At 36.2% G+C, this 13,995-nt stretch overlaps 1 protein-coding gene across 1 annotated transcript in view; it reads right to left on the minus strand.

The window, feature by feature from the left end:
- LOC108359132 (uncharacterized) overlaps nucleotides 1-864 on the minus strand; it is a 2,530-nt gene extending 1,666 nt beyond the window's left edge. Inside the window, exon 1 of the mRNA XM_017610821.1 lies at nucleotides 19-864. Coding sequence (XP_017466310.1) covers nucleotides 19-468 — 450 coding nt within the window. The 5' untranslated portion in view covers nucleotides 469-864. The remainder of the gene's footprint in view (nucleotides 1-18) is intronic.
- Between the last annotated feature and the right edge of the window lie 13,131 nt (nucleotides 865-13,995).

The following is a 13,995-nucleotide window of genomic DNA, read 5'->3' on the forward strand; positions in this document are numbered from 1 at the left end:
TTGCATTATCATTTTGACCTTGTCATTGGAGCAGTTTTTACACATTGCTTTGACTGCTGCTTGGGTTGAATATCTCGTTGCTAAGTCTGGGTTGAGTCCATCCGAGATATATGCTCCTTCCAATGACCTAGTAATTTTTTCTATTTCTGCTGTGTATTGATTAGCAGTTTTGCTACGTTGTTGGATGTTCAGGAGTTTAGCGGTTAAAACTTCTACTGATTCACCCTTTATTGCGTTTTTTAATTTTGTTTTTATCTGTTCTATTATGTTTTCGGTACTGATAAAATTCCTTGCCGTGCCTTTTCGCTTGGTTTTTATCATTGTTATCGCTAAGGCTTCGTGATCATCTTTGATTTGATCAAGTATATCAGGGGCGTCTAGGAAACTGTGTAAGTTCTCCGGCTTACCATCAAACTCTGGTAGCACTGATGAAGCAGTTTTAATAAATTCGACTACAGTTTGCACCATTGTGACGTTTATGATTGGGATGTCTAACGGTTTATTTTCTTCCACTGATGGAGTTTGGCTCAAGGAAGGTGATGGAATCGGGCTCTGAGCACGTTCTGATAAAATTCAATTGAAATCGATCTGGAGTTTTTCCTATACTGTGGTTGGTATTGTTACTTCTATATTGTGTCTAGCTAAAGAAGATACCAACTTATCTCGTACGGCGAAGAAAAATTGGCGGACTTCTTTCTGGTGTTCTTTGGTAAGTATACGGTCTGTTGTATTGATCACCTGTCTTATTCTTTTTAGAGCTTCTAAAATTATGTTCAAATGCTTTACTACTGTTTCTATTTTTATAGTAGCATTTTTATTTATGCATTTGTCGGCCGCTGTGGTGTAGTGGTAAGCAGTGCGCGCTTTCACTCACCAGCACCTGGATTCAAGCCCTGGTCAAAGCAACATCGCAAAAAATTTAGAAAAAGGTTTTTCTTAACAGCGGTCGTCCCTCGACAGGCAATGGCAAACCTCCGAGTGTATTTCTGCCATGAAAAACAGCTTCTCATAAAAATACAATCGCCGTTCGGAGTCGGCGTAAAACTGTAGGCGCACGCCACAAATCGGAGGAGAAGCTCGGCCAAACACTAACATATGTGTAAGCGCCAATCTATTATTATTATTATTTGTACGACTTACTAGCTTTTGTTTTTTCTTCAGATAATGCGTCGTATATTTCTTGCCATTGGTTCATTTCTTGGAATATCGAATTTTTTGTTTAGACGCGTTGTTGTACCATGTTCAATTGTCTCAATTTATTCTTTATATAATTTTTTAATAGAATTGCATCTAAGAATCTCTGTAAATTTTCGAATCTACCATCGAAGTCTGATATTAGCTTCGATGCTGTATTTAAAATGGTTTAGGTTTAGGAATTTTACTAATTATTAAAAAAAAATATTGCAAAATTGATTTAAATCCGTTTGTAGTAATGGAATGTCAAATAAGTATTAAATTTTTACACTGATGTTGATTTTATGTTGCATAAATTGAATAAAAGGTAAAAAAATAAATGAGTACATAAATTAAATTTATTAACTTAGCTTTCTATTCGATTTGTAGAGTGTTGCTGATTTGATTGTTGCTTGCTGGCTGCTGTTGATGATGCGAAGTTTAAAGCTGTCCTCACTCCCAGAAATGTGAGGGCGTCGGCGCCTCGGAGATAGGCACTTCTTCTTTTTCATATATATTTTAGTTAGAGATGATTTAAAAGCTTATTTTTTTTTTTTTTTTTTTTTTAGATGCGGTTTGTCATTGACCGCTTCATTGTATTTTTTACTGCAACATACACCGCGATTAAGGCTATAACAATTATTACGAGTGCAACGATTTGCCACTTCTCTGTCTTTTGTTCACTTTCCTTGTATTTTCTTCCCAATTGTTTGTACACATCCTCGAAATGTGTCTGTTCTGTATATTTTTCTACAGCATTTATATTTGTTTCTTTCTCCGACTTCGTACCCGGAAAACGCAATCATCAAAACACTTAACATTTTCTTCCATCAAGCCATTGTGGTAAAGCGTAATTTAACTGTCTAATAACGCGCGCACTTTCGCTTCATCACGAAAACGATTTAAAATTTTATATTTATTTTTTTTCTCGCAGATTAAGGCAGGATCGCCATGAAAAGAATGAAACGCTTATATGTAGCGTGCAACTAGAATTGATTTCTTTATTCGAAATTACTTTCTTTTATACAAGATTTCTTACCCTAATTTACACTAATACTTACAAACCACAAATGTGCATATGTTATGCTAACTCAGCGTATGTGTCATAGTTATTTTGGCAGTCGCACTGCCAAACTGACGCTGACGATCTGTTAAGCTGATCGTCACGTGAGTTGGTCAGTGTGCCTGTCTTGAGTAATGCAATTGGCAAGTGTAAGCTGAACTGTGCCTTTGAACGTTTGGTGTTGAATTCCCGCTGAGTTCATTATGACTTATGTGGGTCATGATGGCATTGATATCGTGTGCGGTCGATATTTGTAAATGCATTAGAGTGGTGTATTTACTGTAATACTACAAGACGTCCAATCGACATGTTTGAGGCATCGTTGGAAAGGTCTTGCAGAGTGTGTCCAGAAAATGTATTCAAGCTTTATAAACGATTAACCGGATTCTTTAAAATTAGGCCAAAGTGTTGCGAAACAAAAAAACGTTTTTTTTTTGCTTTAGCCGGTTTAAGGTGGTATGTGGGTACACCCAACATATTTATTGTTATTCTATAGGCCAATACCTTTCAAACGATACCTTATATATGGAGTTCCGGCTACTAGTTGGAAAGGTATAAAGCTAAATTGATTTTGGTTCGTATCTCCACTACGAGATGCTTTGGTATGTGTGTGGCGTCTGTTCATTTAATTTTTTTCTTTCAGGAATTAAAGTAAAAAAAAAAACTAAGAAGATTTTGTTCCAAGATGTTTCGATTTTTATGCCTTTGTGGGCGTGGCTGCTGCCTGAAATTCGAAAAAAGGAAATTTTTTAAACTACCACTATCAACAAAGTTGAATGCATTTCACTTTATGTGCCGCTACTAATAACATATGTAAAACGCATGAGTAACCAAGTAATTTTTAAGCAAATAACAAAACCGACTTCAATTCTCATATAAAAATTTAGGAGTATCGTTACATTTTTCATGATCCAATGATCTGATCTAAACCAGATTAGTATGAGACCACTCCGAGACACTACCTTTCCGATGCAAAAAGAATTATCGAAATCGGTTAACGTGGTCCAAAGTTATGCGGTAACATACATAACAAAAAAATAAAAATATGCCGACAACATACATAAAAAAAATATGCCGACGAACTGATAACCTCCTCATTTTTTGGAAGTCGGTTAAAAAGGGGAGTGCAGCACCGTACTGGAGAAGCTTGATCAAACACTTAGCAAAAGCTTTAACCATAGTTGCCAACTTAGTGCTTTAAGCACTAGATTTAGTGCTTTTTAAAAATTAAAACGCCAAACAAAATGGTTTAGTGCCTAGTGCCCTTTTTAGTGTTTTTTTTTAACTAAAATTTCTGAATTTACAAGAATCTACAAATTTAAATGCACTAAAACGCAAACCATGATTGATAAAAAGATGAAGTTGCAAACCCACGTTCTTGCGTTCTTGTAAAATTGTATTCGCGTTGAAAATGCTAGCACGCAGATAAGTTAAGTTATTTCTTTATTTTCTTGATTATTGATTGATTACACGGTTCGAAAAATTTTATCTCCTTTTGCCACCTGAGTGCATCGGTTTTTGTAGATTTTTCGGTGCTGAATCCAAAACTGGCTGCAGAATTTCTCTACCATGTCAGAATTTTGAGATATCCTAACCTCTAAGTGTAAAAACACGGTTTTTCGCAATATTTGGAGTTATATTATAAAACAACAAATTTTTTCGCTCATTTCTACTTAGGGTATCATTAAGTATTACTCTTCCCCTTTAAAATTTAATTTCGTTTGTTGCGATTCGATTGTTTTTTCTCCAGATGTACCAGTTTTAATGTGCAGTACTTCGGTATTACTTCGTAAGCATGAGTGGGTATTTATCAGACAACAGCATGAGTTGACTCACTTCCATCTAAACAGTATGAACTCGTTGCTGTGAACTCTATTAGGTTAGTGAGAAACACCGTACAAACAGTGAGATTCATAGTTAGTTTTGAAATCAATGTTTAGCTGCAGTGTACTCATTTGATTTCAAATATGGCATTGATATACTCTTTCCAAATCAAGTCAAGCGAGTGAAAAATGCTGTTATGAAAAGCAAGTCGAGCAATCGAATGACACCCATTGACTTCAAACAATTAGTAGAGAATACGACAATTTTGAAAAAAATGGATATTGATGAAGTATTTTTTTAAATATATTAGTTTTACTAAATTATTTAGTTATGCACCTGACGTACATTTATATAATTAGTCTACAAAAGAAATGCAATGTTACCTCAGAAGACATCGGCTTTATAAGGGACTTGAAAAATAAGTTGCTTTATTATTTAAAAACAGTTGCTGTTGAAAACTAACAGATTTGCACAAAATTGTGCTTTTTTTATACCCGCCAGCAAAACAGCTCAAGAACTTTACCGAATCTGAGCAAATGTACACAAAAGAGAAATGTTTACAAATTATGAGAACGTTAACTGAGAATTCTGACAGTACAACGGAACCACAAATTGCGGATACACCTTTGTTCCCTTCAGACAACTTTGAGCTCTTTTCAGGTCTTCTTAAACAACCTACCTTTGTGAGCAGAACTGATAAAGCTACTGCAGAGCTGCGGCGATATGAAAATATTGAGGTATATTTTCATACGGACTTCAGTATAATTGATTGGTGAGAGGTACACAAATGCGAAATGCCGCTGCTGCATAAACTCAGTCGTAGAGTAATACGAGGCTCCTTCAACTAGCGCATCGTCAGAAAGAGTTTTTTCTTCTGCTGCAAATGTTATTTCTGACAAAAGATGCCACCTTTTGTCAAATGATGATGCCCTTAATCAGTTGATATTTTTGCATTATAATATGCAGTTAGGAAACCAAAAAAATTAACAAAAATTGTCTTTACAAATGTTTTTTCTTTGATACTTTCATTACAGCAGTTATGCCATGCATTTGTTTTTCAAATCAAGCAGTTTTTATTTGAATCGAGCACTTGATAGTGTGAATTACTCACTCAACCGACAATGTTTTTTCAATGATATCGCACGTTATGTTTGGAAATAAATGAGTGCGAGTGTGTACAGATGTGAAAAGAAAGCGAGTGACTTAAAATGTAATTTGAGTGTATCCATGCGGCTCCCTGGTATTTATTTATACATGTAATAGTGTTTTCCTTTTGTTTACCACAAACTGTTATGAAAAAAGAATATACTTTGATTAAAAAAAGATTTAGTGCTTTTAGTACGGTAAAACACTCTTTTTCCAAGGTTTGGTGCTTTTTGAATTTCAAAAGTTGGCAACACTGGCTTTAACGCCAAAATATTATAATCGTGATGTACATATGTATATACATATAATGCTCATACCACACTCTATGGGTTTTTAAAACCACTAGACAAGTATTTTATTAATGTTGACATATCGTTTAGGTATCATTAATGGCCAAATTTATGTGTATATAACTCTTTAAAAAGGTTGTTAACAAAATTCCATTTTGGCTGTTTTTATGACTCGGCAAGGAAGAAAATTGTTATGATATTAAAATAATTACATGAACTTTGAAAAACCAAGAGAGTAATTACAAATATTTTTCCGTGACCCATTGTAATGTATGTATATATGTACATATGTATGTACATATTTATCAATACAATATGGATGTCGATATACACCGCAGGTTTATTTGTACATGTGTATTTCAAAACCTAAATTTTGTTAATTTACCACAAAAACCAAGTTAACAACATTTTCACAACTAACCAAATACAATAAATCGTGAATTACCCTAATCATAACTTTTTGTACATATACACATATATGCATAAGAAATGAATTTTGTATTTATATTATGAAAAATATTAGAAATAAACCATTAAATAAAACAAAATTTGTTCTGTTTTTTGTAAAAAATTTTAAAATAAATATGTATTTTCAACAAATAACGTGCTAAACTGATCATTGAAATAAATTGTGACCTTATGTGAAATTATAGAGTATTTCTATAATGCATAGTGCTTACGGAAAGATAAAAAAGCGTGCTCCTCGACTTTTGGCACTTATTAGTCCCCTTAGTATTTGTATGGGAGATTTTTTCGACTATACGCGTATAGCACGAAAGGATTCTATGTGTAATTCTAAGACAATCGCATAAGAAAAAAATCAATTTGGAGTTTGCCAAATTGCGAAAATAGGTTTCCTAGCATTTTGCTGTAGTGTCGTAAGGTAGTGCTTTAAATGTGTATAAAAATATGCTATGAGGGGTTTTTTGGTATGAGGAATCCATCTCTGCACTTATCTTTTTCTTCAAACTTCCACGGGAGGGCCCAACAGCGAAAATTTTGACATTTGCTTCGAAACCTATTCACGCAATTTACAAACTCCAAATTGATTTTAGACCCATGGTTTCTTCTGAAAATTTTCTTAGAATTACACCTAGAATCCACCTCTGCTATACGCGCATAATAAAAAAAATGCTCCGCCCTAGTATGTATGTAATAAAATATATATGAGTGTTAAGTCTTTTATTAGTCTACAAAACATGCAATACTTTTATACATACGTACATATATTACTAACGCCAAAGAAAAACAAACACATACGCGATTCGCTGTTACAAACGTAGGTATGTCAAAAAACAATGAGCTTTCTCCGAGACTATCTTCCACCGGTAATGGTTTTGGAAGGTTTGGTTTTCTCCTGAAAGTATTTATAATTAAAATATTAAAATATATTTCATAAATAGCTTAATAAATTTACCTTAGGGCCATTTTAGCGAAGACGATACCACAGGCTATCATAGATCGAATTTCGTCGATTTAGTTTTCACTATTTTCTCTATTTTTATTTGTTATATATTTTCTCATCAAGTTGTCAAGGCAATGATCGTGTATTTAAGTTGACAATGCAAGTGATAAATATCTAAAGAGAAAGTACACCTTATGGACTTTCGTACAGTGCTGTGTTAGTACAAAGAAAGATTTACATATGGTGAAAAGTTTTCATCTTTCAAAGAAATGCTTATTGGATGTCCCACCTATCACAGCCAATTTTTTTGTACCTAACTTTGAAAATGCGAGAGCTTCCTTCCCATCGTTTAAATAATATGAATATTCATATGAAAGAAGTAGAGCTCATTTTACTCACAAACTTTGCATCGTCAATAGAAACTCGACCCTCCTTTCCCAAAATACTGTCACCACAAGCTTAAGGAGTTTTTTTTTTAAATTTTCAAATATGATAATGCCATTAAAGCATAAAATGGACATTAACATTCTATTAGCTAAATGCGAGAAAGGCTCTTTTGAACGGAATATTTATAGTTTGTCTAAAATTGGGAAACAAATCCATCAACTAAGATATCATGTCATCGTTGTCCCACCCGTCACTTTTGGAAAATGTCAATTTTCTGGAATTATTACAGCAGCAGTCGAACGGAACGGACGTGTTTTCTTTCATCTCGCTCGTCTCGCAATAATCTCAATAATCGCTTCAGCTGTTGTGTTGTTTCAGTCAATTGTTATTTAATTTTAATCAAATTACATAATCGCGGGCCAGTGTCCCTAATATTTTCTGGACCTCAAGTTTGGCGATGTGCAATTATTATTTATTTATTCATCGGTAAATTCATATTAAATTGCGTGTTAATCGTGATGTCGGCTACCACGGCTGCTACGGATAAATTGTCTGCCTCTTCTTCGTCCCTCAAGCGTCGACTGAGCAAAGATTTCCCCGCTGCTAAAGCAGTTAAGCTCGACGAAGGTAATTCACTCGCAGCTGTTTTTGGTAAATTAAAAGAGATTGAGGAGAGAGTTCAGCAGCAGACAGAACAGTTGCGACCGCTTATTGAGACAAACTGGCTGAGGTGGAGAAGAAACTGGTAAAGCGAATCGAAGAGGAGATATCTGTCCTCACTGCTACGGTGGTTGAGTCGTCTGCCCGCAAGAATGATAGAATACAAGTTTGCGCCCAAGGCGTATTCAATAAGGTGGTATCGGTACGCCAACAACAAAATGTACATGTATTTGGTTTTTGCTTTTGCGGCGAAGACTGTCAAAAATTTCATAGGAATGATGTGAAAGAGAACAAAAAACAATAAACAATCAACTGCTCCAACCAATCAACAGCAGCTATTTGACATACGAAGCCGTGAGGCGAAGGAAAATAAAAGGGTGCTGCTATCACCTGTTAAACACGCCTTGATTGCGCCCATCAGAGAGGATTTTTGAGAATAACTTTTGTGTAACGTCACACTGGTGCAATTGCGAGAGAGAAATGCCAAAACGTGAGCAAGAATGGAAGAAGAAGAGAAAATGTTTCAAGGAAAACGTAAACAAGTTGCACAAGTGTGACGTCATACAAACAACGATTCTGTCAAATTCACTGAGAGGGGAATAGCGGTACCGTGATGGGCACAACCTCTATTTCTCTCAATCGTGGTCTGCCCGCATATCTGTCTTAGATCGTGATTAAATTTCACTCCCCTCTCGACCGTAACCGCACTTTACGCGCCTTTAGCGAATATCGCAAGAAAACAAAATCGGCGGTCCCCCTTCCCCCCTTGGCATTGCTGGCAGCTTTCATATTTTTGAGAGCCTCACCAAGGAGAATAGACGTTTACTGCAAGAGGCCACAAAACTGCGCCGTGAAGGAAAACTGCTAAAGGTGTTTTCGTTTAGAGGTTTTGTGCATGTGAGAGATGACAATAATAAAAATAATAATAGCACATCAACAAAGTTAATCAGCGAAGATGGCCTGCTGCCGTTTCGTTAGATATATTGTTATGCATATATTTTCAAATGTTTTTTGTTGTACTTTATATTTTGTAATGATATCGCAACTTGGGTTTTTTGTTTCTGTTTTTCGTAATTTCTTCACTATCTTAAAGTTGCTATTGTTTTTTGCTTTTTGTAATTGTTATGACGAACAAATTAAGTAGCGTTGATGGTAATAGCCTTGCAGTACTGAACATTTTATGCAGCCGACAGAAAGGCTTTAATGTGGTCCATTTTAATGCGCGCAGTTTAAACAATGAGAAGATGGATGTTGTTAGGAGGTCTTTTGAATATTCGAGTATTGATGTTATTTGTGTGTCGGAGACGTGGTTTAGGGCTGGTATAAGTGATTCACACTTTTCCATTAATAATTATAAGCTAGTTCGGGTTGATAGATTAGATAAGAAGGTGGTGGATGTAATGTGGAACGATTTTCCGTCATCCCTTGTCAAATTTGGTTTGGAGACAAACCAGATTCGGCGGTCGGAAACACCAACAACGAAAATGACAAGGGTGGTGGAGTTGCGATATATTGCAAGAAATATCTAAAAACTCGCTTAATTTGGCAATCGGTTGGTAATACCACTGAGTATTTGCTAGTTGAGGTATCTAATTCCAATTCTTCTTCAAAGGTCCTTTTGTCGTGTGTGTATAACCCTAACAAGTGTTGTAGCGTGAATGCGTTTTTTAATATGTTGTCTGCTGTAGCTGTCGATTATGATGAAATTATTGTCTGTGGCGATTTTAATGTAAATTTGTTGTTTAGTGATTTGTATAGCTCCCGTTTGTTAGATGATGTGTCTAGTGTTGGTCTATCTATTGTAAATCTTTGTGTACCTACAAGATACGGAAATAACTGTTGTTTCTGATCCGTCTACTGTGTTAAAATTTGAGCAGATATCGTTTATTTATGATCACGATCTAATTTTCTGTGCTTTTGACATCAATTTTGATCATATTGTAGCAGATAGTCCTCTTAACTTTCCTCACTATCGTCCACTGAGAAAAAGGATTAGTTTCGACAACTAAAGATATTTAGTTCCCGAATTTTGACAATATTTGGGAACTATGACCAAGGATTGGGAACTATTACAATGGGTTGGTAATTATAACTAAATATATTAAAGCTTCTAATATTCATCTAGGTTGTACCAAATCGTTAATTTAGTTGAAGGGTTTGGTAAATACTAATAAATATTTTTTTGAAGCATATTTCTACAAATTCCATTCAACTTAACGTATGGTTCATAAAAGGATGTCATTAAGCTCTGCTAATACAGATGAGCTTTCTTTCAACACATGGTTTAGTCATAGTTACCAAATCTTAGTTGAGGCAACCACGATTTGGTTTGAGAGCGGAATATATTCATGCTTGTGAGCCACCCCTAAATAATGCTGAGCGCTCTCTGAGCACATGTGTGTTTCACATGCGAAAAGCGCCAGCTGAGCAATGCACACAGTCCCACTTATTGAATCGTTTGAATGTGCTAGTATGCCGACCATTATGTCGATCACTGCGCTACCCTGCAAAAACTTGGACTAATCCGGAATGACTCGGGGAGCAATCGCAAAGGAACATGCGACTAATACCACTTTTGATCTCTTTATATGAAATGAACTGATCGCTTTTGTTCGAGCATGTCCTATAAAGAGACTAATTGTTCACCTTTATACCCGAATGGGTATACAGCGACTAGTCTTCTTCTTCTTCTTCTTCTTTTTTGGCGCTGTAACCGCCTAAGCGATTTTGGCCGAGTTCAGCAAAGCACGCCAGTCGTTTCTCCTCTGTGCCAACTGACGCCAATTGGAAACGCCAAGTGAAGCCAAGTCCTTCTCCACCTGATCTTTCCATCGCAGTGGGTTCCGAGTTGAATACTTTCAGCGACTAGTCACTTTTAAAAAATAAAAATAAAAATTTGAGCCAGCTGAGATTCGAACCGGGGTGCTCAGTTTTGTTAGGCGATACTCTCTCTGTGTGCCAACGCCGCACATGAAATTTCATTGACTAAGTGCGTACATATCATTAAATCGTTAATAGTACCCGTATGAGAATAGTTGGGACTAATTAATGCCCAATTGTACCCGATTGAGAGTAATCTCGGAATACTCGCTTTAGAGATTAGTCGCACAATTTTTTGCAGGGTAGGTAGAGAAAGAAAAGTGTGTGCTATGACATGCCCAGGCTTGTTTGTCTCAGTTTCATTTTTGCCAGTTGCGCATAGTTATTTAAAATTATAAAGTTAGATGCCAACCGGGGTTTCTCGGGTGGATATATAATTCATGAGAATTATAATTTGAAAGTGTCTATTTAGCCAAGGAAAAAGCAAAGCAGTATACTTAAATCAGCACTTCCAGCAGATATTGACCTGGGTTTTTGCACGACTATTCCTGTTTCATCGTTTCTTTTTAGGAAATTCTTACCTCCATATACATATGTATTATTTACACTAGTAGTTATTTATGTAAATATGTATCTATTTTTTATGCTTAATATATCCAAATAAAAGAAGAAAGTAAACACAACAACCATCGAGTAAATTTTTATTTGTGTCAAACTGAAATTTTTTTTCAAATAATAAAGGGTTAGCTGATTCCCGTCTACAGCACAAAATTAATTGAAAACTTGTATCAACCAAAGCATTGTTTATATTTGCTCGACAATGATTTTATTCAACTAACAATATTGTCCAATCAAGGTAGTCGTTTTGTAATTATTAACAAATATACATTTGTCCTAACTAGAAGTCTCAAGTAAATTGCAGACTTTCGTGAACTAGATATTTATTTCGCCATATCCAACTATGCCACTTGGTCACTATAACCAAATCTTGGCAATTATAACTAAACCTTTTTCTGGGTGTCTAATAAATATTGATAGCCTATCTGCTGACTTATCCCGCATTGACTGGAGTGGTTGTTGGAGCCTAAGCTCTGTAAATGAGCTTTCTGAATGAAGATGTTGTAAGCTTGTTTAGGGCTCATGTTCCAGGACGCACTCTTCTTAATCGATCACCGTCGTGCCCCTGGTTCAACAAAATCGTTCGGTCTATGACTATAAAACGTAACAAATCGTACTCTTTTTGGAAGAAGTGCCGAACCGATACCAACTGGCAAGCCTATAAGTCGGTACGAAATAAGACCACTGCCCTTATTAAGTGTGAAAAGCGCAAGTTCTTTGGTAAAATGTTAAACCCACGCCTTCCGAATAATGTTTTGTGGCGTAATCTAAAAAACCTTCGTGTTCATGTTAGTGACAGTCCTGATTGTTGTATTAACCCTGAAGAGCTTAATGATGTATTTGTCAGTCGTTCTGTATCACCTTGTGCTCCTGCTTCCAACCCCATAATTCCGTCTCCTGTTGTGCATGTCGGTCAGTCATTTGAATTCAATGTGGTATCAGAGTTTGATGTGGCAAGATGCATTTATAAGATACGGTCAAACGCGGTCGGCGCAGATGGGATACCAATAAAATTTGTAAAGCTAATTATGCCACAAATCTTACCAACTCTTAGTCATGTGATCAACCACTGTGTTAAAACCTCGTCATTCCCCGATGCGTGGAAGATCGCCGACGTTATTCCGGTTGCTAAAAATAAGTCTGCGAGTAGTGCTTGTGATTTTCGTCCTATAAGTGTTCTTCCTTGTCTGTCTAAAGTCTTTAAGAAGCTGATGACAGAGCAAATTTACTTGCATATTAACAAATTTAATTTACTTTCCCCGTTCCAGTCTGGGTTTAGGGCAAAGCATAACTGCTCCACTGCAGTTTATAAAATTCTGGACGATATACGTATTTCTTATGACAATAACCAATTAACTTTGTTATGCTTGCTTGACTTCTCTAAAGCCTTCGACTCGGTGAACCATAGACTACTTTGCATCAAATTAAGTAATAATTTTGGCTTTGGGGAGTCTGCTGTACGATTGATGAGCAGCTGCCTTGAAGGTAGGACTCAGCGTGTAAGGGTCGGTACCAAATTTTCTAGACTTAAACCTCTGTGTACTGGTGTTCCCCAAGGCTCAATACTGGGACCGCAACTATTCAGTTTATTCTTAAATGACATTTTTAGGACATGCAAGTCTGTGCAGATGCATGCATATGCAGACGATATTCAGCTCTACTTGTCAGGACCTCATGACCAATCAGTCTCTGGTCTTTAAAAAATGAGCTTTGTCTTAACAGTGATAAATCCTATGTGTTACCCATTTCTAAACGTCGCGTTGCNCAATAAAATTTGTAAAGCTAATTATGCCACAAATCTTACCAACTCTTAGTCATGTGATCAACCACTGTGTTAAAACCTCGTCATTCCCCGATGCGTGGAAGATCGCCGACGTTATTCCGGTTGCTAAAAATAAGTCTGCGAGTAGTGCTTGTGATTTTCGTCCTATAAGTGTTCTTCCTTGTCTGTCTAAAGTCTTTAAGAAGCTGATGACAGAGCAAATTTACTTGCATATTAACAAATTTAATTTACTTTCCCCGTTCCAGTCTGGGTTTAGGGCAAAGCATAACTGCTCCACTGCAGTTTATAAAATTCTGGACGATATACGTATTTCTTATGACAATAACCAATTAACTTTGTTATGCTTGCTTGACTTCTCTAAAGCCTTCGACTCGGTGAACCATAGACTACTTTGCATCAAATTAAGTAATAATTTTGGCTTTGGGGAGTCTGCTGTACGATTGATGAGCAGCTACCTTGAAGGTAGGACTCAGCGTGTAAGGGTCGGTACCAAATTTTCTAGACTTAAACCTCTGTGTACTGGTGTTCCCCAAGGCTCAATACTGGGACCGCAACTATTCAGTTTATTCTTAAATGACATTTTTAGGACATGCAAGTCTGTGCAGATGCATGCATATGCAGACGATATTCAGCTCTACTTGTCAGGACCTCATGACCAATCAGTCTCTGGTCTTTAAAAAATGAGCTTTGTCTTAACAGTGATAAATCCTATGTGTTACCCATTTCTAAACGTCGCGTTGCCTTTTCTGCCAAACCCAACCTATATATAAATAATAAATGTCTTAGATTTGTGTCTAAAGTGACGAATCTTGGTTGTGTAATCAAC

The sequence above is a fragment of the Rhagoletis zephyria genome, unplaced genomic scaffold, assembly GCF_001687245.7.
Source record: "Rhagoletis zephyria isolate East Lansing unplaced genomic scaffold, Rhagoletis_zephyria_1.1 Rzeph_scaffold_00344, whole genome shotgun sequence".
In the NCBI taxonomy this organism is placed as follows: Eukaryota; Metazoa; Arthropoda; class Insecta; order Diptera; family Tephritidae; genus Rhagoletis; species Rhagoletis zephyria.